Raw genomic sequence first — 25697 nt, forward strand, 5'->3', positions numbered from 1 at the left:
TGTTCACTGAGAAGTTGTCCCACCCTTAACCTGCATGGCTTACTAACTAGTCCCTTATATTGGAAAGACCACCCCACCCCCGTTGGTATATGACCCACTTTGAGTAAAATTACCGTTGAGCTGAATTTTACCACAACCTCTTCCCCCCACCCTCACGGACTTAGTCCTGAAAGATTTCTCTGCTCTGGGAAGCCACCTTTCCCTGGAGGTCTTGCCCTCCCATCAGCCAAGGCTTTGATCCAGAAATAACAGAGGGAGGGAGTGTGAGGATGACCGTGTGACAGTGAGTTTCCCGGCAGGCCCAGCCCCCAGCTCCCCGCCCCCAGGAAACCCTGAGCTCTGCCCACATCCTTTCCAGAAATGTGAGCCCCCACCTTTCCAATTTCCTCTTACACCTCTTCTGTATTTCCCGCCCCTGCCTCTGCGTGACAACGTGGCGTGCACGCACCCCGTCTGGCGATCAGGGAATCCTACTGGGCATGCCAGCTTAATGAAATACTTACAGTTTATTAAACACAGGCTTCCCTAAGCCCTGAGTGCCTGTGGGTATTAGAAAGCCCAAGGTAACCCCGAGCTACCACGAACGTAATTGGTACATGTGTCCATGCATTCCTCGTGCAACCTCAGACTCCAGCTCTTAAGCGGCTCACGAAATTAGCCACATAAAGTAACTCCTAGGCAGACAGGCCAGGGGAAATGTGGGGAAAGGCTGAGAGAGGCTCTCAGAAGCCCTCAGGGCCTCTAACGTATACAAAGTTCCCGTTCCTTTACGTAGCTGTAACCATGGAGGGTGCTCCCCCAGCCCAGGCTGTTCGTGTTTGCAGAATCTGTTCATTATTACCAGGCCCGTCTTGCTTGTCAGCCTCACATGATGTAGCTACAAGAGTTCAAGTTCTATTTCAGGTAAGCCTTGCTCTGGGCCTCTGGCGGGGCTAGCAGAGCATACTTTCTGAGGGCTCCTTCTGGACCTGTGTTTCTGTTCCTCCTCCAGGGCTTGGATGGGAAGGGCCGTGGAGAAGCCCCCGGTGATCTGGAGCTTGCTGCCCCGGACTTGGGGGCGGCTGCTCCTGGGGTTTGCTTTCCCATTCATCAGTCTCCTCAGCTTGGGGCCTGTGAATCAGGGGCGAGGAGCTGAGATGGAAGCAGCAGACAAAGGCCTCCAGGGAGGTGCCTCGCTCTATGCGGACCACCATCTGGATGCCGGAGAAGGCAACCCTGTTGACCACGCTCAGTGGAACCTGCTCCAGGAACCTCAGAGTCAGCCCGTTGACCCACACACAGCCTTTGCGGCTCAGGGCCTTCAGGCAGAAGGCCAGGGGAGTGCCACCCTTCTCCCGGTAGGGCTCCAGCGACAGGTGTTTGCGGGAGAGGCACGGGAGCCGAAGCTGGAGGTGGGCGTCCGGGCCTCGCCCCACCAGCAGCGGGTTGGTGTCATGCTGCAGCTTCGGTGGGACGTTGGCAAAGGTGTCTGGGTCCTGCGTGGGGTGGTACAGGCTCACATGCAGGACCGTGAGGGGCTTCTCCGTGGATGGGAGCCTGGGAAGGATGGAACACAGACAGAGAAGTGTGGTTGGAGCCTGACACCTCTGTGACTCCCTGAACCTAGACATGCTTGCCCGGCTCAGGGGCCCTGGACCCCTCCAGCCCAACAGAGCAGAGCACGGAGTGTGGACACGGTCATCCTGCTCAAGCCAGGATAACACCGAGGCTCAAGCTGGTGTGGAAGTTCAGCCCCACTGGTTCTTTTTTTTTTAATTTTTTTTAACGTTTATTCATTTTTGAGAGACAGGGACAGAGTGGGAGTGGGGGAGAGGCAGAGAGAGGGGGAGACACAGAATCCCAAGCAGGCTCCAGGTTCTGAGCTGTCAGCACAGAGCCCGACATGGGGCTCGAACCCGTGAATCATGAGATCATGACCTGAGCCGAAGTCGGACGCTTAACCAACTGAGCCACCCAGGTGCCCCTCAGCCCCACTGGTTCTAATCTCAGTGTCACCTTGATCATATTCTGTGAGTGGGCCTTACCACCCATCCACTCTGAGCTTTAGTTTTCTTTTCTGTACTGTCAGTATGCCCCTCCTTGTCTTTGTAAGGTATATGGGATACCAGCTTCTGCGGTGTGGTTATGGTGGTGGCCTACTGACATCTGGAGACAATCTGGCCCTGTTTTGAGGGGAGGGAAGAACAGACAGACAGGATACACCTTCCTCGTATCCAACCGTCACACAAAAATACCCTTGCTGGGCCCTTGTTTGAGCCAGGCACTGAGCAGCTGCTGGCAATGAGTACAGGCAACAGGAGAACAAGAACTTGATTTCCGGAACACCCAGCTGGGGGAGGAGACAGGTGCCTCTTGCATCAGGAATTATGGAGAGAGAACAGGGAAGCCCAGCTGGCTCCTGGGGGAACCAGAAAGACTCCCTGGAGACCCAGAGGATGAAGAAAAACAGCTAGCATGTTCCAAGTTGCTTCTATGGGCCTGGCCCCATGCCAAGTGTATTTTGGACATGAATGTCTCACTATATGGGCAGAGGACAGATCCTGATGGAGAAGGTGGAGAGCCATGAGAGATGTCACTCAGGAACCAACAGGGGCTCACGGCGTCTGGATGGCTCAGTTGGCTGAGCACCTGACTTCGGCTCAGGTCGGAATCACACAGTTTGTGAGTTCGAGCCCCGTATCAGGCTCGCTCTGCTGCTCTCAGCACAGAGCCCTCTTCAGATGCTCTGTCCCCCTTCCCCCTCCCTAAGTCATGCATGCGCGCTCTCTCTCTTAAAAAAAAAAAAAAAAAAAAAAAGAACTGACAGGGGCTGTGTGGAGGCCAAGTAATAAGGTGGCCACAGTGTGAATCGCACACATCCTTTGTTCCAGCAACTCCATCTCTGATCATTTGTCCTTTAGAATGTCACTGGCACATGCAGTAAGGCTACTTACAATAGTCGGCTTTGCTCCTGCATGCATTTGAGGAATATAAACTCTCTGGCACATCCCCCAACCCCATATGGCCCAGAACCTGCCAGAGCCTTCACTGGGAACCAAGGGGATGAGTGGGTTTGAATAACTAATTGTACACTTTCTCGGCACCAGACTTTGCTTACAGGTTTTTCTCTGCTAAGAATGTATCCTCCATCCCAAACCCTGACCAAATACCGCTCCTCTTGAAAGGCCCGGTTCCAATGTGGCGTCTTCTAATGTAGCTCTTTTCCTGTCTCTGCCCTCTGGCCCTTTCCGGACACCGCCATTCAGTCCATCTTCTCATTACACGTCAGAATTATGTGGGTCCTCGTCCTGTCTTCCCTGAGCCCTCCTGCTCTGTCCCCTAGACTTCCCAGGATCAGGCTGTGGTCTGAGCCGCCCTGTTGCCCAGTGTCCCATTGCCCTGTACAAACAGGGCCTGGCCACATGTGTCTGGGGGCACATTTGACAAATGGCTCAGTGAAGACACGCTCACACAGGAAAATCATGTGAAACCAAGTTTAGGTACGCGGCAAATGTGAGCCTAGAGCTCAAGGGCTGTGTGTGGAGTGGCGGGGGGGGGGGGAGCGGCTGGAATCCTGTCACAGGTGGTCTGAATCTGGGACCCTCCACCCCTTCTGCATTTTGGGTGAAGTAGGTTCATGGTGAAGACCTTCCACTCTGGCCCCTCAGGCCCCTCCCTTTTCCCTAAAGCACAGACATACACATGTCTCCATCCACAACCCGCTCTGGCCCCAGCCTGCAGGAGACCTCCTGACTACAAAAGACAAACTGGGCCCGGAATGGCCAAGAGGGGTATCCAAGTCCTCAGGCCAGGCCAGAAACTCAGAGTTCACTTCGAGGACCCGATCTCACATCCCAGGGACCCTGAGAAAATCCCTCAGAAATGAGGGTTCACCGCTGCTCGGGAGACATTACTCTCTGCTCCACTGCGCGCTCCAGAGCCGACAGAAATCCCCCAGCAGCGCAGAGCCCCGGGAGAGGCCCTCACATCTCCAGGACCCTCCAGTTGTTCTGGGGAAGCAGAACCCAGCCCTACCAATGTCGTCTCTGGGAGGAGACAGCAGAAAGAGACTGAGATACGTGCCTGGTGAGTAGCCAGCAGGGGCTCTGCTCCCCCCCTCCCCCGCAGCCCAGCCCCGGGCCATCTCCCCTGGCTATGTGTCAAGTCCCCCTCCACCTACCTTACCGCCGGGGGCACCTCTGGCTGTGACTCGGCAGCCATGAGCTCTCAGGAGCAAATGGGTCCCGGCCAGGGCAGGTCTGGCTTGGCACTTAAGGCTGCGGTTTGGGGATGTGATACGTCAGAACATTCATCAGTTTTGCTGCTTTCTTCCTTTTTCCCGTTAGGAAGGAAAATGTACGTGTGATTTCCCATTGCAGAAGTGCAACCCTAGCGCTGAGTGGTTGAGAAACCGCAGCACGGGATCCTTGCTAGGCCTGGCCCCTGGGGGGGGGGGGGTTCCCGGCTGGGCTTCAGTACACTGCCTGGGTCTGCAGCCTGTCCCCAGCACCCCGGGAGCTGTGTCCAGGGCACCCTTCACTGGTGCTGCTACTCTTCTCTGCTGCCAACCGCGGGGGTGTGTGGGTGTGTGGGGTGAGGGCCTCCCAGGCTTGTTAGAAAGGAGAGGCTTTTTGAACAGAGAGCCAATGAGGGGAGCCCCCACTTAAGTGGGAGAGTGTGAGGAGAGCGTTACAGATGGGCCGGCGGTGGCCAAGAGGGCTGTGGGTGACAGAGCAGTCCACTCAATATCTCGGGAAGGGCAGGGCCTCAGCGGATGGGGGTGAGGGCTGCTCATGGTGGGCGGCCTGTCCCACAGGACAGCAGAAAGTCCATCTTCTATGCTCACCCCTCCTGGGCTCTGCTGGCCTTCCAGAGCAGCATGGAAGAGACTGAGATAGATGCTTGCCCAGCACTGTGAGCCCCGGCCATGCTGGAAGTGACCCAGTGTCCACTGGTGTATTCATACTGCCTTCACTGTACCCCCCAAGCTGGCAAGAGACAGGTGCCCATGGTATACAGGGGGTAACGGGGGCCCTAAGAGAGGCAGTGCCTGGCCCAAGGCCCCAGAATGCGTCAGCATATAATCCTTCCTCTTTTTCCCATCAAACCTGGGCTATCCTGGGGATTCTTGGGGGGTATCTAGGTGGGTAGTACAGCCCGCTGGTCTCCCAATCTGTCTCACTGTCCCCAACCCACAGCTTACTCTCCCTCCGAGAATGACCCTTGTAGCCCCTGAGATCTCAGCAGGCCACACTGTGGGGGCCAAGCCCCTCTGGGCACTATTCAGTGCTTCGTCTGCTTTATCTCTTCTGAGCATTTAGACTCTACTTGGTTGCTTAGTAACTAAGAAGGAAAATAGGAAAATCTCGAAACGGTCATCCGTCCCCATGTGTCCCAGCCAGTGTGACACAAGCACGAGGGCTCCCCCAGGAAACCAGGTCCTCCGGAGATGGGAACTGTATCTGCCCCTGGGGGGGACCAACTGTTAACTCCAGGCTGCCTCCCTGGAGGCATCTTCTTCACTAGCTGTCTAAGCTCCAGCATGCACAGAGCTGGGCCAGGTGTGTGTGGGGGATGCCTGTCCCCATGGGGATCCGCACAGAATATCAGCATTCCTGTCAGGAACCCAGGGCGGTGGGCAACAGGCAGAATCCGGGCAGGGGCTTTGCTACCTCTTGCTCTGTGACCTTGGGCAAGTCCTATCCCCTCTCTGGGTCTTAGTTTTCCTTCCTTGGGGATGGGACACCGCCTTCCCGTTGTACCCTGCGACCATGTCTCAGAGAAGGGCTCTGTCCACACTTCCAGCCCTGGCATGGGACAGTAGGTGGGCAGAAGAGATGTGTTCATGGCCCCCTGTGCCCTCAGGACCTTGGTTCAGAGCATTCCCTAGCAAGAGAACTGAAACAGCCAGGGAATCCATCAGTACGAGGAAGTCTTGCCTGGGCTGTGTCTTCTGAAGGAGAACAGGAAGTCCTGTTCGTCACTGGCTGGCAGTCTCCTGAGGGGACAGCGAGAGTAGGGGGAGAGCAAGTGCTGGCTTCTCTCTACTTGGCCCCCTTGGCCAGGATGGCCTTCTCTAGTTGGTGTCGGGACCCCGAGGAGTGTACCTCAGTGAGCAAATGTCTCTGTCGTGTGCTCCCGGGAAAACTCAGGGACAGAACAACAGTTTCCAGGGCTTTCTACAGTGGCGGGCAGGCGAGAGTTCTGGGGTCACACAGGCTCTGGTGTGAGGCTTGGTTCCTTCTTATAGCAGGTGTGTGTGTGACCCCAGACAAGTTACCTGGCCTCTCTGAACCTGATTTCTGCTCTGTGAAATAAGGACAGTTTGTTGTGTGAGGGCTAAATGAGATAGGCGCCAAGTGTCCAAGACATGGTTCAAAGCTGATACGTGAGGGCTGCTCGTGGTAGAAGCCTTAACAGCAGAAGACCGCGAAGATGCACCTTGTGAGAGACGCTGGAGGAGCAGACTAACAGCCTGCACAAACCCCAAATTCTCAGAAGGCCAGGTTTTGCTTTAAAATTTCTTTTTTGATGTTTATTTATTTTTGAGACCGAGAGAGACAGAGCATGAATGGGGGAGGGTCAGAGAGAGGGAGACACAGAATCCGAAACAGGCTCCAGGCTCCGAGCTGCCAGCACAGAGCCCGACGCGGGGCTCGAACTCACAGACTGTGAGATCGTGACCTGAGTCGAAGTCAGACGCTTGACCGACTGAGCCACCCAGGTGCCCCGACCCAGGTTTTGCTTTAAAGGAACATAATTTTGGAGTGCAATACCTAATTTGCACGCATTTAACATAAATTCCATTTTCAACGATAATGAAATTAAAAGGGCGTGCTCCAGGAAGACTCTCCAGGTTATGGCCTGGGGCATGTGGCCCTAACACAGGAGGACAAGGTTACGTATTTGACAGATGAGGCAGCTGAGGCCCACAGCAATTAGTCAACTAGCCCCAGGGTCTCGTATCTGAGAAGCTGCAGAACCAGGACTGGGACCCATTCCATGGCACTCTTGGGCCTGATCGTGAAGCTGCTGGGCCTCGAAGGTGGTATTCTCTGGAGTCCAGCTGTCCTGCCTTCTGCAAACGTGCTCCTGCGGCCTGGCTGGCAGTGCGCTCTGGAGAGAGGGGCCGGCTTCCGGCAGCCGGCCAAACTGTGCGGAGGCCACTCTACTGATGTCCCGGTGGCCTGTGGCCACCAGGTGGCAGCACCCACAAACCTAGTGGCCTGCTCTCCCAGGGGGAAGGAGAGGATGGGCAAAGCATGGGTGAGTCATTCACCAGAGGACCTCAAAACTCATTGTGCGTGCGTGAAGATAAAGCAGGAAGCCAGCGCAGGAGGCCCCGTGGAGCAGTGGTCACAAGCACGGGTGCTGGGCCAGACAGGCTCAGAAGGGTAAGTAAACTGCCCACGGACACAGACTTAGTGCACAGCAAGGATGGGTGAGAAGCCGGGTCGGCTCCGGTAAAATGGAGTACCGCGGGTGCCCTCCAGGGAGGGGGGACAGCAGGAGAGGAAATGCATGCAATGCGCAGAGCCTAGGCCAGGACCTCATGCAGGGGAAGTGGACTATGGCCGCAGTTACCATGTCTGTTACGATTGTTACCATGTACCTACTGTTACTCTGATCTTGCCTGATTGCTCCCTGCCCCCACTGAGCTCTCCCGTAAGACAAAGAGCACCTGTAACTCATAGAGATAGGTGCTGTGAGGGGGGGTGGGCACAGAACCACGAACCTCCGGGAAGAGCATCTAACCTGCCAGGGGTGGGGGACACCTGGGAAGGCCTCCTGGAAGAGGGGACGTTTGTGCTGACTCTGTAGGGTGGGACGTGGGATGGTGCCTGGTGGAGGAAGGTGGGAGACCGTACCCAGTCTCCAGAGATGCGTCTGCCTCCCCCTGCCCCATGCTCTTGGCTAATAAGAAGGCTAACCACCAGGTGATGGTTGGTTAATGAGAGGGCTCACTGAATGAGTGACCAGGGTTTGTCCAGCGCTACCGGTCTCTTGGCCTGAGCCCCGGTGGGAAGCAGATGGCTATCGGGGTTGCCCTGATTGCTCGTTCCCTCTGTGTTCACTCCCAGAGTGCCGGCTGGGCCCCTTGCAGAGGCTGGGCTGGCCGGCAGACCTGGGTGGCCTCCTCCTGCCGAGAGCCAGAGACAGCGGGAAGGCCCTCAGGAACTGCCACCATTGCCACCCAGGCCCTCCCCCCCATTCCAGGGGCCACTACCAAGCCTGATTTCACTGATTTCACGATTGTGCTAAATGCTTAATATATGTCCATTTTACTTATTGTTAAATCCCATAATAAGGACTCACCTATGAGCTAAACCCTGGAGCCCTGACCAGTGCCTGGAACAGGCCTGGGGATGGGGTGCCTGGGATTTCTGAGGCCTTCTTGGCTCTTACCTTGGGGTGGGGTGTTCAGGACCCATGGAGCTGGTGCCTGTAGGCCCACCAGTTCCCTTACAGTTTGACCTATTTTTTCCCCACGGAACTAAGAGCCAGCCCTTAGGTTGCCTGGGGAGCAAGGGCTCAGGGAAGGAGGAGGCATCCTGGCTCTTAGCCAGCATGCCCTCCCTCCACCTCCACCCACTGGCTCCAAAGCAGCAAGGGTCCAAAAGGCAGAGAGAGAGAGCCCTCATAGGGAGCCAGCCTTGGCTTTCCTGTGGACATAATTTGGGGCAAGTCGCTTTTCCTTTCTGGGCCTCAGTGTCCTCATCTGTAGAATGGGGATCATCATGCCTGCTCTATAGCCACCGTCTTCATTTAACACTTTATGAGGGGTCAGCTTTCACTTGGTTGAAAGGACTTGCCTATGGCTGCTTTCCTGTTTCCATCAAGAACCCACATTGAAGAAATACAGCTTGGTCTTATTTAGAGGATGCATCTGGCTAGGAAAGATGGCCTCAAACACAGCATAACACACATCAAACATGGCCTTTTTGTTTTTAATTAAGTGAGGTAAAAGCCTAGCATAAATACTTTTAACTAAAGTTTAGGAATAAAGTGTATTTTGAAATTAGCGTGTCTTCAAAGGCAGACTTTTAACATACCATGGGGGAAAAAACCATGGGAATTTAGGTGGTTTCTGGCGCCTAGAAACACTCCATGCAGATCTGATAGCAACCCAGGAGGGAGAAGAAAAAGAAAACTCTCCTCTGCAAACAGTTATCTGCCTTTACATTGTGGTGAAGTGTACAATATATAAAAGTTACCACCTCAACCATTTTAAATGTGCAATTCACAGTGGTACGTATATTCACATTGCTGTGCACCTAATCTTAGAACCTTTTCATCTTGCAGAACTGCAACTCTAAACTCGTTACAAAACTCCCCCTCTTTCCAGCCCCTGGCAACCGCCATTGTGTTTCTTTCTATGACTACTCTAGAGACCTCATATAAGTAGGATCGTACAGTAATTGTCCGTTTGTCACTGGTTTATTTCGTGTAAAACGATGTCTTTAAGGTTCATCCATGTTGTAGCCTGTGTCAGAATTGCATCGCTTTTTAAGGCTGAACGATACTCCAATGTATCACTCCACCGAATACACCACATTTTGTTTATCCATCCATTTGTCCATGGATACTTGGGTTTCTCCCACCTTTTGGCTATTGTGAATAATGCAACTCTGCACATGGTGTACAAATACCTGTTTGATTCCTTGCTTTCAATTCTTTTGGAAATATACTCGGAAGGGGAACTCCTGGATCATCCGGTGATTTTATGTTTAATATTTTGAGCAACCACCATGGCGGCCATAGTGGCTGCACCAGTTTACGTTCCCCCCAACAACGCACAAGGATTTGGACTCCTCCGTATTGTTGCCAACATTTGTTATTTTCTGTTTTGTAAAAAATAGTAGCCATCCCAATGAATGTGAGGTGATAGCTCATTGAGGTTTTCATGTGCGTTTCCCTAATGATTACTGATATTGAGTATCTTTTCATGTGCTGTTGGTCATTTGAACTGAACCTCTTCTTTAAAGAAATGTCTACTGAGGCGCCTGGGTGGTTCGGTCGGTTAAGCGTCCGACTTCAACTCAGGTCACGATCTCATGGTCCGTGAGTTCCAGCCCCACATCGGGCTCTGGGCTGATGGCTTAGAGCCTGGAGCCTGCTTCCAATTCTGTGTCTCCCTCTCTCTCTGCCCTTCCGCCCTTCATGCTCTGTCTCTCTCTGTCTCAAAAATAAATAAAACGTTAAAAAAATTAAAAAAAAATAAAGAAATGTCTACTTAGGTCTTTTGCCCATTTTTAAATTGAATTATTTTTTCCCATTATTGTAGGCATTGTTTTTTTTTTCTTTCTCTTTTTGAGAGAGAGAGAGAGAGAGAGAGAGAGAGAGAGAGAGAGAGAGAGAGAGCGCAAGCAGGGGAAAGTGGCAGAGGGAGAGACGGAGGGAGAATCCTAAGCAGGCTCCACCCTCAGCATAGAGCCTGACATGGAGCTCGATCCCACAACCCTGGGATCATGACCTCAGCCGAATTCAAGAGTCAGACGCTCACCGGACTGCACCACCCAGACTCCCCCTGTACACTTCTTTATATATTCTGGATATTAACCCTTATCAGATATAGGATTTACAAATACTCTCTCCCATCCCATAGGTTACCATTTCTCTCTGTTGATTGATCCTTTGATGCAGAGTTTTAAATTTTTATATAGTCCAGTGTACCTATTTTTAATTTTTGCCTGTGGTTTTTACTATCATATCTAAGTCATCATTGCCAAATCCAGTGTCATAAAGATTTTCCTCCAAGAGCTGTGGGGTTTTAGCTCCCACGTTTAAATTTTTAATCCATTTTGAAACAATTTTTGTATACCACCTAAGGTCAAGGTCCAAATACATGTGGATGTGCAGCTTTCCTACAAAGAGTTATTTTTTTGTTGGAGGCGAGAGGGGCGGAGAGAGAGGGAGAGAGAGAATCCCAAGCAGGTTCCACACCCAGCACAGAGCCTGATGTGGGGCTCGACCGTGAGATCATGACCTGAACAGAAATCAAGAGTCGGACGCTTAACCGACTGAGCCACCCAGGCACCCCTACAAAGAGTTATTTTCAGATAAGATTTATGACTGATGGTGACAATGTACCGTATTTGACCATATGAGGCAACATAAAATATTTTACATACCTTGGTAACAATATAAAACAAAGTGCCTCCAAATTTACCTTGTAGTTTTTGTTAATTTTATGTTCCCATCTTTATGGCTGAACAGAAATACTCTTCATTTGGGATAAATAACATGCCACACTGTCAGCAGTACCGATTATTTTCTGACGATATAAGTCTCACGGAGGTGTGAGTGGGAAAATCGGTGATGGCTGTGAGCTGCCAGGCTCCCGAGCCCACCATTTCCTGCCTGTAAACTGGGCCCCATGCCCTTGCTCTCTGCCCTTGCCTGATGCTCCTGGCGTCACAGATTTTAAGGGCAAGGGTTAGTGTTAGTGCTGTGTTTTTGTTACCACGGGCTTCTGCACAAAGCCATAGCCAGACAACCTCCACTTCACGGGTTTGGGTCCCAGACTCAGAGCCCATGAGGAGAATTCTGAGCCCCCAGTACAGTAGATTCACAAACCCCAGAGGTTCAAAGCATTTCAAAATTTTTGAGTTTGCTCATAACTTAAAACTCTTCCTAGAAAGTTGGTTGTCTAAACCGTTGGCTCATTCCCACAAGGAAAACTGGTCCCCACTGTGGGGACTGCCGCCAGGAGAGGAAGTTTGAGGGGACTGTGCTGCCCACAAGTGGGGGTCCACTCACGTCTACCACCTCTGTCTACCCCCCCTCAGGCCCCCGCCTGCACGTGGAATAGTTATCATGAGCTGGAGGAGGACCCAAGTTTCCTGGGGAAAGCCGCTAAATCGTGGAGGTTTCTGATGCCAAGAAAAATAGGCTTGGCCCAGCTCTGAGGCCGTGAACCTCAGATGCCACCTCAAGAGGCTGCCATCACCGTGGGCAGTGCCATCTGGCTTCATTTTGTCAAAACAAAGGCAAGGCCCTCCAGCAATTTCTGTGGATTTGTTTTGCAAAATTAAATTGTCTGCTTTTAATTCTCCTTGACCAGTTTAATACCTATTGGAATTTCAAACCCAGTGACATTCAGAAAACCCACTTTGGAGTTAGGTGTCGGATCCACATGACCTGCATTTCAGCCTGGGACCAAAAAAAAAAAAAAAAAAAGAGACACTATGGAAACTTCCAGGGAGCAGGGGCCTTGGCAGAGTGGGATCTCTAGGCTTTGCAGCTCCTGGACCACCCCAATGTGTAGACATGCTCTGGGTCCATAGGGACTATTAGCTGTCTCTCCACACCCAGAAACAGAACCAGGCTTCCCTGCTTCGGGACCCTACCCCGGCTCCAGAGCCAAGTTCCAGCTCGTGCTTTCTTTTTTTTTTTTATTACTATTATTTGTAATGTTTATTTATTTTTGAGACAGAGAAACACAGAACATGAGCAGGGGAGGGGGAGAGGGAGGGGGAGACACAGAATCCGAAGTAGGCTCCAGGCTCTGAGCTGTCAGCCCAGAGCCTGATGAGGGGCTTGAACTCACAGACCGTGAGATCATGACCTGATGCTTAACCGACTGGTGCCCCCAGACACCAGCTTGTGCTTTCAAGTGGGCCTCCTGGACCTCTTCCTAAGAGGTCCGGGCCCGGGGGGGAATTGGCCTCCTCTGCACCCAGCCCTGCATGGGCTCTGTACTGGCCGAGCAAAGAGACAAACTCTACTTCGTGGGGATCCAGGCCAGTGCACAAGACAGACTCTTGGACACATACCAGCCGGAGGGACCAAGAAGAACATCATGAGATCAAGGGAGTTTCAACAAGGTCCAAGACAAGGCTGGGGGCATAAGGAGGGCTTCCTCAAACAGGTGATGCCAAGGCTGGGTCTCGAAGAAACAGTATGTGTTGGCTAAGTCAAGAAGGAGGAGCGGGTGTTCCAAGAGGAGGTCTTGCACAAGCAAAGTCTCCCTTGGAAAGTTCGAGAGAGCCGATGTCAGGAGAACCACAGAAGGAATGGGCTACTTCCTCTGCCTCCGAACAAACACCTGGGGCTCTGCTATCATCACTGCTCGCAGCTACTCCTGCTCTTCCCCTCCAATCTCTCCCTTGACCCTGTCAAAGCCCCCAAGGCTGGTTGATGCGGCATATTGGCCTTCATTGCTTAGCTCGTTGTCCTGTCTCTGCTGTGCTGTGGAATGTCCTATTTATTAGGGTGCAGCCACAGCCCCTCATAAAGAACATGCAGTCACTGCCCCCCGGGACCAGGGGGGAAAGAGGCTGCAGCGTCCAGCTGGGAAGTCTGGATGGCTCCATGCCCAGGGGACGTGCTCAAGTTCATGGCTCAAGGGAGGAAGTTTCGTTTCTGAGGTTGTTTTCTCCAGTCTGGATATGCAACATTTCCCTGAACGTTCTAGCTCCGTTCTGAGATGCAGGCTCACAGAGTGAAAGGCTTTGTGTTTGTCTTGTTTATATGCAACGTTTTGAAAAAGTAATAGACTCACATAGTTCACAACCCTTGAAAAGATTAAAGGAAGCCGAGCGAAAAGTCTCTGTCACCCTTCCTATCGGGTAACTGCCTGTGTCCTGTGCATCCTTTCAGATATTCTTATTTTTTTTAATGTTTATTCATTTTTTGAGAGAGAGGGAGAGACAGAGCACAAGCAGGGGAGGGGTCAGAAAGAGAGGGGGACACAGAATCTGAAGCAGGCCCCAGGCTCTGAGCTGTCAGCACAGAGCCCGACGTGGGGCTCGAACCCACGAACCGTGAGATCATGACCTGAGCCAAGACGGACACTCAGCTGACTGAGCCCCCCAGGCGCCCCTTTCCAGATATTCTTTATGCAGTTCCAAGCATGTATGAGTATACAGTCTGGCCATGCCCTCCTCTTTCCTAAACACTGGCTGGTGCCTTGCATTGTGGAGGTGTCCTTAAGACCAGCAGCTCACGTTCTCCCCAGCGGTTTCTCACTCTTAAAATTATTCTCCCTGTCCTATGATATTTCACACAACTAGCCCCAGCCACGACAACAAATATTTCATACCCTTCATGCATGACATTTTTCACATATGCTTTACAAATGTGCGTCTTCATTCCGAACCGAATGTCGTGGGAAATATGTCTTTTCCACATGGCCGCTACTATAATATAAAAAGCATTTTCCCCTTTCCCTCGGCCCCAGGAGGGCACTATATCATGAAAATGGAGAAGTGAAGAGAAAATGAGAAATCCTGCCTCCAGAGCTCTCTCTCCAAGCGGTTTGCCAGAGGCTCCCTGGGACCGTGTCACCTCCCGAAGCGTAAATCACCACCGAGGCCTCCGCTCAAGTTGTCACCCGGTGGCCTAGCGCGTGGCTATTTCTGTTTGGCGGCCATCGACTCAGAGCGTCCACGCTGTGTAAGTGTTGCCCTCTGCGTGTCTGCCTCCATGCCTGCTGCCAGCGGACCTGTTCCTAAGATGGGCATATGCTCCCCTCTGGGTTTCTACTTGAGGGTTTCAGTCCTTCAAGGCAAACCCCGCTGCTGACGGGCTTGCTGCAGACCACGGGATGCCTCCAACACCTTTAAATAAAGCCCAGGGGGTTCTCTGCTCCACCTCGGCGGGCCTTTGAGAACCTCTAGTACAAGCCAGTATCTGGCCTGCCTGGAAACCTGGGAACCTGGCTAACAACCAGGGCCAGGGCTTGGCAAACGCCAGCCTCAGCCTGCCTTTCTTTCCCTCCCTTTCCTGTCCCTCTAACCCCCAACATGCGCGGGTCATGGATGAGTGTGGCTCAAAGAAGCAAGATTTCCCCCCAGTCTCTTGCTCTGCGATACTTAATCTGGAAGCCCGATGCTAAGAACGTTTACGGTTTGTGAGTGCTAGGAGGCACTGTTGGGCAAGTTTTGTATGCTCCAAAAAGGGTCTTGCTTGTATGTATGTATATATATATATATATATATATATATATATATATATATATATATATCCCACATACCCCTCGCCATGCCTTGACATACAGCCCCCTCCACTGTCAACATCCTGCACCAGGATGATATGTGTGTTGTAATCTCTGAATGTACCCCGACACGTCATCATCACTCAAAGCCCGTAGCTTACATAGGGTTCACTCTTGGGTTTGGAAAAAATGTATAATGACGGGTAACACCATTACAGTCTGCTACAAAACAGTTTCACGGCCCTAAAAAATCTCTGTGCTTGGGGCACCTGGGTGGCTCAGTTGGTTAAGCGTCCGACTCTTGATTTCAGCTCAGGTCATGATCTCACGATTGGTGACTTCAAGCCCTGCAATGAATGAGCTCTGCGCTGACAGCACGGAACCTGCCGGGGATTCTCTCTGTCTCCCTCTCTCTCTCCGCCTCTCCCCTGCTCCCTCTCTCTCTCTCAAAAATAAATAACACCTCCCTCCCCTGTAAACTTTGGCAACCATGGATCTTTTTGCTGTCTCTGTAGTTCTGCCTTTTCCAGAATGTCATAGAGTCGGCATCAGGCAGTACATAGCCTTTTCAGACCAGCTTCTTTCGCTGAGTAATACGTATTTAAGATTCCTCTAGGCTTTTTCACGGCTTGATAACTCATGTCCTTTCTGTGCTGAATAACGCTCCATTGCTGGAATGTACCGCCGTTTACTCATCCACTCACCCGCTGAGGGGTGTCTTGGGTGCTTCCGATTTGGGGTAATTATGAGTAAAGCTGCTAGAGACGTCCCTGAGCAGGTTTTTGTGTGGACTTGAGTTTTCAACTCATCTGAGTATGCAGCAAGGAGCATGCCTGGCTGGATCCCTGGCTGTATATTTGGAGGACGGGACGCTCAGTGGGGCAGGCTGTCCCATACTCAGTCAGCTCACTGGGGCCCTAGCAGAGTCTCTCCTCTGTCAGGGCCAGAGCTCCCCCTACCTCACTTCTTCAGAGTCCACTTCCTGTCCCTCTGGGTGGCATCAGCCCAGTGCCTCTTAGCGTGGGTGGAGAGGCGCCGGGGAGATGTGAGTGAGCAGGACTGCATCTTTCCCCCTCCCTCCCCGTACTCCACAAGTTCAAGGGCCCGCGGGATGTTTTGGTATGAACTGAATTCCCCCCGCCCCCCAAACCAGCATTAAAAAAAAAAATCCAGAACACAACATTTCATTCATTTTTGGTATTTTCTGTCATTATTGGAATGACTGTCATGACTCTAGTTAGTTAGTTAAATATTTATTTTGAGAGAGACAGAGCACGAGCTGGGGAGGGGCAGAGAAAGAGGGAGACAGAGAACCCGAAGCAGGTTCCAGGTTCTGAGCTCTCAGCACAGAGCCCAACGCGGGGCTCGAACCCCTGAACCGGGAAATCATGACCTGAGCCAAAGTCGGACGCTTAACTGACTGAGACACCCAGGCACCCGTGTCATGACTCTTATTTAAGTGTTGCAAACACAGAGCCACATCGGCATTCAAATTGGTTATGGTGATTTACCTCAGGAGAATCACAGTCCCCCATGGAGCCCTAGGGAAGTCCTACCTTTCAGGTACCCCAGATGAGCCGAGCAACTAGGACTTTGCCCCTTCTGTCTCATGGATTCTCTGTCAAAGAAAAAACTGGCGACTATCGTTGGCCTGCAGAATGTGGTATTTTAAACATTCTAGGTTGTCAACGTTTGAAAACTAGGGACCTGGAAGTATAAACCTTGCTTGTAGCTTCTCTTGAAAAGTCATAAAATGAGGCCACTGGGGCTGCTGTTCACCCTCGGGGTGAGCTGGGACTCGTTTGCCCAGCCACTCCCCCCCCCCCCCACCGCCCCTGCCGTGTGTCACTTACCTATTTTACGTTCTAGGCTCCTGTTGCCTTGAGTTTGCAGCTCTTAGGTGAGGTGTGTTCACTAAGATGTGATTTTTCTTCAGCAGTGAATCCCCAAAGGACCAAATGACAGAAATCACTGCCAAGTAGTGAGTGGGTGGCCTTTCTAGACTGGGATGCTTTGGGGGTCCCCAGCTGTGCTAGTGTGTGCCAGCAATGCTGTGAGCACTTTCCACACATTGGCCAATTGGATTTCTTCAATAGGCCTATAAAGCCAGGGCCTTTCTTGCCTTCATTCTACCAACGGGGAAAACTGAGGCAGAGGAGTTAAGTATCTCACCCAAGAGCACACAGGTGATAAACATGATGTCTTTGAAGTCTTGTGACCTTAACCACCCCACACACTGCCTCCTGATAAAGATACTGTGAGGGCTAAATGGGCCCCCTCAGGAAAGCGGGACCTAGCCCTTGGGAGTGGAGGGGAGCCCTGTAGGGTCTCCCAGGTCCCACGCAGGAAGTGGGGGGCTCCTCAGGACTCAGGTCAGCCGCCTCTCAGGGAAATGATGGGAGGGCAGCTGGCTGGTGCCTGGACAAGACCTTCAAGCCCCCACTCCCCTCTTTGCCCTCAAAGCAGGCGGACCCACCTTTCCACTTGCCTGTGTACTTCATCCCAATCTCAAGTGCTATGAAGGGCTGTTACGCACTGAGTGTTACCACACATTAAGTACTCTGCAGTCATTGTCTTCTTTAACCCTCTTGATGACCATATAATGTCAGTCTGTTGCCCCCATTTTATGGAGGAGTAAACTGAGGTTTAGAGAGTTTCCCTCACTTGCCTGAAGTCACAGAGCTCGTCAGTGATAGAGCAGGCCGTGAACACCGTCATAGACTGAGTGCTCAGTCCGCACCACTTCTCTCTCCAAAGCTTGCCCCTTGCCCCCGCCTTCCGCTCCCCCTCCTTGGTTGTGATTTCTGGCCCAGCTTCATCTCCAGCTCCCAGGTGGCCCCACAGCCCCTCCTCCCCTGTCTGAAACGTGGCCTGCCTTTACTCTTTCGTCTCCATTCACTCACCGACGGGATCCAGCTTCTAGTTGTCATGGTCAACTCTACCAACTTACTCATTTTCCATTTGATCCATCCATTTTTTTAAATGTTTATTTATTGATTTTCGTGGGGCGGGGGGAGGAGCAGTGAGAGAGAGAGGAACGATTCCAAGCAGACTCCGCGCTGTCAGCACAGAGCCTGATGTGGGGCTTGATCCCGTAAACCACGAGATCATGACCTGAGCCCAAATCAAGAGTCAGACGCTTAACCAACTGAGGTCTGCATCAATTTTGAGAGGAACGATACAATTGCCTACTATGATTATTTTCTCATCTCTATCACCTTTTAATCCTTTTCATTTAGTCGAATTTTGCTTTATCTGTATCGAGATCAAGCTGTTAGGCACCCACACACTCCCCATTGATGCCCCGTTGCCTTACTATCTACTCTGCTCATAATGTAGCAGCTCCGTATCTCCCTGTTTTCTACCTCTTAGAATGCATGTTCTCTTAGAACCTGCAGCCGTATTTCGTTGTTTTCTACCCCATCCATTTTTCTGATAGTTTGGTTTAGGCACAGTTTCTTTCATTCAATAACTTAACACATACATATCGAGGACCTGCTGTGTGCCGGGCACTGGTCTGGCCCGGGGGGTTCAGCAGTGAGCTGCTGGGTTGGCACGTTCACTCCTTGTAGCTGTTGTAACAAACTAACATGGACCCTAAGCCCATGCTGTTCTGGAAGCCAGAAGTCTGGAATCATTATCACTGGGCTGAAAGGTGTCAGCAAAGCCATATTCCCTCCTTTTTCTCCTCTGTAAAGGAGAGACACAACAGTGACCGCCTTTCAGCATTGTTGCGAAGATGCAAAGAGCTAAAACAGGCAAAGGGCCTATAGCAGGGTCTTAGACTCGGAGATTAGAAATGTTAACTGTTGTTGTTTGAGCTTTAGTTTCTGCAGGAAACGACTATGAGAGTAAGCCATTGCTTTGTTTTTCTGAAAAGTGGAAAAAATCACTAATAGGAAATTTGGTTTTATGTAGAAAAAGCCATGATGTTGTCTTGGGATGGAGAGCTTCCAGCCCACCAAATAAAAATACCTGAGAGTTTTGTTTTGTAGAATCACACGAAAGGGGGCCTTTGTTCAGGGGAGAACTGGGTCTCTGGCCAGTTTGCTTGCAGAAATATGAGGGAAGCAATTTTCCTCTCAGGGACTCAGAAAGCTGGATGCTTCTGGAACTGAGGGAGGGACTGGACTCACCCTTCTGGAGGAGATGCTAGTCTAGGACCCCAGAGAGACAGAGTCAGGAGGAACCTGGGGCCAGGCTGCCTTTAGGACTTTGAGCCTGGCCACCCCCAGCAGCTACTTGCGGGTGTCCCAGCATGCTCTGTGGCTCCTGTCATTCTTTCAGGCAAGTCTGGTCCTTTTGGGTTTTGGGGTATTTGGGGGGCATCCCTGACCACGTTTGGGATGAGGAGGTCTGGGCATCAGTGGAACCTGGGAAATCTTGTTATGAGGTGGCAAGAGTTCACTGGAGAAAAGGAGAGTGGGGAGCCAGGGTCAGGAGGTGTAACAAAATAGGAGCCACAGCCAGGACTTGACAGAAGGGCCAATTTAACCTGCAGACCCCCAGAAACACTGGGGAGGGAACCTGATCAGAGTTGACCATACAATGAGCAGATAGGGTGAAGGCTGGGTCTCTTGTGCTATTTGGGCCCGAGAGAGAAGCCTGACCCTTGGGAGCAGTGGGTTCTGGGTTACAGATATGATTTCCATCTTCACAGCAACCCTCTAATCACGGAGCTTGCGTTTCAGGTGGGGACGCAGACGCGCAGAGAAAGCAGCATGCCCTTAGTCACACAGCTAGCCAGCAGCAGAGTTGGGTCTGTCTGACCCCAAAGCCTGCTGGTCTCCCAGGGAGGAGGCCCTTACCTCAGCTCTGCAGTACCTGTAGTCGTTGCATCCTGCCCAATGCCTTCTACGCAGGAGAGTTTCCTGGTAGTTCCTGCCCTAGACAAGCTGGTGGAAGAGAAGCCCTTCCTGCATATTCTCAACACCATCCAGACTTCGACTCACTCCCGGGCCTTACTCTTCTTTTCTCAATGAGGCGACCACGTTTTCTGGTGATTGCGAGGCAGCGTGCAGAGCGTGGACTCCGGAGAAGCGTTGCAAATCGCGGTTGACATCACAGCGGTAGGGGGCGGTAGGGAGGCGCCCTGGATCTCTCGGCTTCAACAGCCCTTTCCTGCCGGTCTGCAACGCTGCCTGTAGATGGCGCTCGGACCCCGCTCCCTGCCGCTCTCCGTGCTGGGGATCCCAGTGTCAGCCCGCCCGACCCAGAGTCGGTGGGAGGCGCCAGACGTTCAGAGGGCGAGCTGTCTCTTCACTGCTCTTCCTTTAGCAGAAACTGTGTGACACCTGCTGAGTATCAGGACCCGTGCTGTGTTCTCGGTGTTCAGTGTTTACGGTCCAATGAGGAGGACAAATAAGGCCGTGGCAATTCAGCGTGACCTCGTCTAGGACACTTGGGTCCTGGGCAGGAACTCGAGAATTGGGGAAACACCAGGCTTGGTGGCCTTGCACCGTCTAGGGTGAAGGCTGGAGTTCGTGTTCTCATAGGCTGTGCCTGAGGGAATATTCGGGACCAGGCACCGCCAGGCACACCGTTGGGGCTCGAGAAATGAAGGAGAGCAGATGAGGGCATGCTGGGGGCATGGCAGTGGCACCAGCAGCACCGATAACAGCAGTGTGATCATTTTCTGGGGACTCCTGGGCTCCTTAGGGTCTCACTGTGGCACTCTGGGCACCTTCTCTGAAGCTGTTGTCTCCTTAGGACTCAGAGCTGCACCTGGCCTCGAAGAGACATCGAACCACAGGGCAGCTGGTGCAGTAGCCCGCAGAGGGAAGCAGAGCAGAAGGGAGTAAGTGGAGGCATTGGGTTGACAGAAAAGAGTATCCTACAGACAACACCTCTCCTGTGGCCAGCACCGTGCTAGGCACTGTATCCCGTGTTTTCCTCACGACAAGCCTTTCTGGAGACCTTCTCTTTTTGCTTAGGCAGAGAGGATCACAGTGGTTCAGGAGAGGGACAGCCTCAAGTCCTGGTGTACTTGGGGTGAGTGGCCGATGAGAAGCTGTGCTGTTGTCACAGGGAGTGGGGAACCTGGCAGACACTAGGGCCAGGACCCCTTTGCTGGTGAAGGAGTGGGGGCTTGTTAGCATATATGTGCAGAGCTGGGGAGTGTCTCTTCCTGAGTCAGGCCAGCTCCTGACCACACGCCCAGACCAGCTCTGCTTGTCCCCTGGGTACTTGGCTCCAGGGTCAGACTGCCTCTGAGGGCTGCAGGGTACAGAGTACAGAGGGTAGGTGGGGGAGGGTAGGTGGGGGAAGGCATGTCCTCTTAGAACCTGCAGCCGCTTCTGTCCCCGTACAGAGGCTGGGTCACCTGGCCCACCTTGGGGGGTTCCGGGTTTTCACTCGCCCGGCCCTGGGTCCTGGGCAAAGTTCTGCTTACAGCCTGTTTCTGAGCCCAAGTCGACCAATAATGCCCACAACCCACGCTGTCTCTAACCCCGGCTCTCAAGCGACTTCTCAAAACCAGCCTCTTGAATACTCTCCCAGCCGTGCTTGATCCTCGCTCTCTCGCTTTTTTCTTCCTTCAAATAGTTCATTATTTTGCACGGAGATTTTGCTTTTCTTTGACTTTTTTTTCCCCCCTTCATATATAGCCCGATAAAAGAGCTCCCGTTATTTCAGAATATATTCTGGGACCTATTTTGTGCTCAATTACACACCATCTATAGTTGATTTTCATGAAATTTAAATAACAAAGGCGGATGCTTATGTCATTTCTTCCTTATAAAAATACACCCTTGAAATCCTCTCTCATTGGCAAGCTGCGGCGTGTCCACAGTTTAACAGCTTGTGTGTGTGTGTGTGTGTGTGTGTGTGCGCGTGCCTGTGTGCTGCCTCATTAGAAGTGCACACAGAGTGACGTGTGTCCTGGTCACAGGAGCTAAATTTGCACTCACTGTCCCCAAGTGGAAACAGACTGCCCGGAACGCTAGCACTCGATGGCATCTGCTACTCTCGGCAACAGGGTCAGGCCGGGGCGACCCGACGGGGAGGTCAGAGATTCTGTCCCAGAGGCTAGAGATCCAAGACGAGCGCGCGTTGGTAGGGGCTTCGGGACTGCAAGTGGACCGGGCAGGATCTCTGGGGCGCAAGACATTCAATACCCACCCTGGACTTAGGGAGCCTCATGAGCCCCAGGTGGCAGTGGACAGCTCTGGAATCTGCCTGCCTCATAGCCCAGGCAAAGTAAGGGTTTGTATCCTAGAAAACTTGACCGAAGTCGTGGAACTGAAGGGGGTGGCTAAGAAACAAGAGGGTTTGATGGGAGCCTGGTGATGGGGCTATTCTGTTCAGCCATGAGATAATGATATTTGACGTGTGATTTTGCTTTTCCCCCTTCTGGATGGGATTCCCCATGTAGGGCCCAGCAAAGAGGAGCGAGGGGAGTGAGTCCCTGGATGGGAGGCTGCCTAGGGCTGGTGATCGCAGAAGTATCTAGACTTGGAGGAGAGGGGCTTCTGTCCCAGATCTAAGCCCGCTGCCTGTGCCCCTCTAGGAGGGACTCTTCACAGAGAAAACAAGGTGCTTTGCTCTAGATCGTGATCCCAGGGTTTTCTGCTGGGCGCCTGCTTCCCGCAGGCTCCACGTGGTAGGAAGACTTGGTTCAATGTGCACTGAACCTGACTCAAGGTCTCCGCTTAAAGAAGCTGAGGCAGAGGCAGAAGGGCGCCCGCAGCAACAGGAGCCGTTCTGGGTAACGGTTGGCAATCTGGAGATGGCCTCCCTTGGGCCCAGTCTGCCATTCTGACAGCTTGGAGGGCCACGCCTTCACCTGGGCCTTAAATGGCCTGATGCCTGAGAGAGCAGATAGGGGATGTCTGCGTGAAGGGACAGCACAACAAAGGCCGGGAGTGGGGCATGTACAACTCAGGTTTGGAAGGAGAGAAGAGCATTCGTGGCTGCTAAGTTTGTAAAAGATAGTGGGAAAGCGTCCCGGAAATGTAAATCAGGATGAAAATAGGTATTGTTGTGGGGCTAAGAAAAACCATAGAACTAGGTCCAAAAGCCCCACACTACCCAACTTATTCAGGGCCCACGCCTGAATAAGAATTGCAACAGTAGTTAGTAGTTAAGGATCCAGGCCCCATTAAATCAACCGTGATGGAGGAGGAAACCCTAAAAATAGAAACAGATGAACCTACTTGGTGTTTCCAGTGAATAACATAACCATACTGAAGGAAGAAACAGAAAAGTAACCCGAGTAACTTTTGAACACAATACTTTGACTATATACCCTCAGGTTAAGGCAAAAAGAACCGCAAATATTAAACTCTACTTGTAATGTGTTTTTCACAGTTACACGAGTATAGCAATTTTCTGTGGTATTGTGGGATTAAGCAAATGAGTAAATACATAATGCTGAGAGTCAGATTCTCACTGTTGGAGAAGGGAATACAAAACAGAGGATAGAGGAAGCCTAGAAAGAGTTCTGTGGGGCACCTGGGTGGCTCAGTTGGTTGAGCATCCAACTTCTGCTCAGGTCGTGATCTCATGGCTTGTGAGTGCAAGCCCCAGATGGGGCTCACTGCTGTCAGTGCAGAATGTACATCGGATCCTCTGTTCCCCTCTCTCTCTGCCTCTCCTTGCTTCTCTCTCTCAAAAATAAACATTTAAAAACAAAGAAAGAAAGAAAGAAAGAAAGAAAGAAAGAAAGAAAGAAAGGAAGGAAGGAAGGAAGGAAGGAAGGAAGGAAGGAAGGAAGAAGGAAGGAAGGAAGGAAGGAAGGAAGGAAGGAAGGAAGGGGAGAAAGAAAGAAAGAAAGAAAGAAAGAAAGAAAGAAAGAAAGAAAGAAAGAAAGAAAGAAAGAAAGAATGAATTCAGGGGTGCCTGGGTGGCTTAGTCAGTTAAGCGTCCGGCTTCAGCTCAGGTCATGATCTCACGGTTTGTGGGTTCGAGCCCCGCATCAGGCTCTGTGCTGACAGCTCAGAGCCTGGAGCCTGTTTTGGATTCTGTGTCTCCCTCTCTCTCTGCCCCCTCCTGATTGTGCTCTGACTCTCTCTCTCTCTCTCTTTGTCTCTCTCTCTCTCTCTCTGAAAAATAAACATTAAAAAAAAAAGAAAGAATTCTGTGAGTTGGATTCGAACTGTAAGATTGAAGGTATCAGTACATACAGTATACGTAATATATACATACATAAACAAATATGCATATATACATACGTACATTTTCTACCTTTGTACAATGAAACGTCCTGAAGCAAAAGCACCTTAGTTACAATGAGCACATTTAATATCTAAATCTTGGTTTCTAACTGCCATTCCTTACTAAAAAGGAACAAGGGTTTGTTGGAGGATGGCTGGGGCAGGGAAAGCGTAAGATGAGTGTAAGACATCTGTTTATGTCAGAAAGAATGACAGGGACAAATTAAAAAGTCTCAGAAGTCAGCTGGAAGCGGCTCCCACAAGTCATATCTGGAAAAATATAAACATCAAAAAAAAAATAATGACAGTGAAAGATGATAACCCATTGAATAAAAATGAAATTCCATGAATCCAAATGGTATAAATGTACACATGAATGAATGAATCGATAGGTGAATGAATAAATGGGGGGAAAGGGAAACTTTTCCTTACAGTATAATGCCAACTAATGAATAGAGAAGGAATGGCGAAGTTAGAAAATTGTCATTTTGCAAACATTAAGTAATAATTGTTATAGGCAAAAAATGGACAATGGATGCTAAAACTGGGTGAAAGCTCGATGTGAATCGGAATATTTAGAGTCCCAAGGAATCTTCCTGTAATAAGCTTACTAATTATAAGAATAGTAACTTTACAGTGGAGAGTCCTGGAACACATCACCTTAATCAAGTGCTTAAAGTTAACATTAACAATATTGGAACAATTCAGTAAATACCAAGTGCTTCCTCGTCTGACGAACCGAGAAAGAATCACTTCTCACTTCTCACACATCACTTCTGTAGTATTCCTGCCAAAATGTAAAACTTGAATCTGATGATGAGGAAAGATCAGAAAAGTCTATATTGAGGGACATTATACAAAATAATTGGCCTAGAGACGCCTGGGTGGCTCAGTCGGTTGAGTGTCTGACTCTTGATTTCGGCTCAGGTTAGGATCTCACAGTTTGTGAAGGACTCTGCACTAACAGCATAGGGATTCTCTCTCTCTCTCTCTCTCTCTCTCTCTCTCTCTCTCTCTCTCTCTCTCTCTCCCTCCCTCCCTCCCTCCCTCCCTCCCTCCCTCTGCCCCTCCCTTGCTGATGCATGCATGTACACACATATTCTCTCTCCCCCTCTCTCTCAAAAATAAACTCTTAAAAATACATAAATAAAATAAAATAATTGGCCTATACTTCTCCAAAATGTCTAGGTCACAAAAAATAAAGAAAGGCTGAAAAAACCATTCTAGATTTAAAAAGATTGAGGAGACATGACAACCAAAAGCAGTATATGATTCTAGATGGGATCCTGGCCTAGGGGGGAAATACTTAAAGAGGACATTATTGGGACAACTGGAGGAATTTGAATACAGATTGGACATTAGATATTGGCAGATGTCAATATTTAATTTCCTGATTTTGATAATTGTCCTGAGATTACGTTTTTAAATATTCTTTTCTTAGGAAACACACTGAAGTAGGACTAGTGGGCATGCTCTAGCCCAATGGTTCTCAAAGTATGTTCCAAGGACCCTGGCAGGGGGAGGGGGGATCCCTGAGACCCTCACATGGAGTCTGTAAGGTCTTTGTCTTCCAGCTATCTATTTATGTGACAAAGCATTTTCATATAGTTCAAAATCACATCAGGCCA

General features: G+C 51.0%; 1 protein-coding gene and 1 long non-coding RNA gene across 2 annotated transcripts; one reads left to right on the top strand and one right to left on the bottom strand.

Annotated features, from left to right (window-relative positions):
• Nucleotides 1-487: 487 nt before the first annotated feature.
• Nucleotides 488-4295, bottom strand: TIFAB (TIFA inhibitor). Its single transcript, XM_003980889.4, has 2 exons — nucleotides 4160-4295; nucleotides 488-1536 (listed from the first exon to the last, which is right to left on the bottom strand). The coding sequence occupies exons 1-2, from the start codon at nucleotides 4198-4200 to the stop codon at nucleotides 933-935; spliced, it is 645 nt and encodes a 214-aa protein (XP_003980938.2). The 5' UTR covers nucleotides 4201-4295; the 3' UTR covers nucleotides 488-932.
• LOC123385895 lies at nucleotides 4190-12029 on the top strand. Its single transcript, XR_006599139.1, has 2 exons — nucleotides 4190-7373; nucleotides 11769-12029. It is a non-coding gene; the product is annotated as an uncharacterized LOC123385895 (long non-coding RNA).
• Nucleotides 12030-25697: the final 13668 nt, after the last annotated feature.

This window comes from Felis catus, chromosome A1 (assembly GCF_018350175.1).
Source record: "Felis catus isolate Fca126 chromosome A1, F.catus_Fca126_mat1.0, whole genome shotgun sequence".
In the NCBI taxonomy this organism is placed as follows: Eukaryota; Metazoa; Chordata; class Mammalia; order Carnivora; family Felidae; genus Felis; species Felis catus.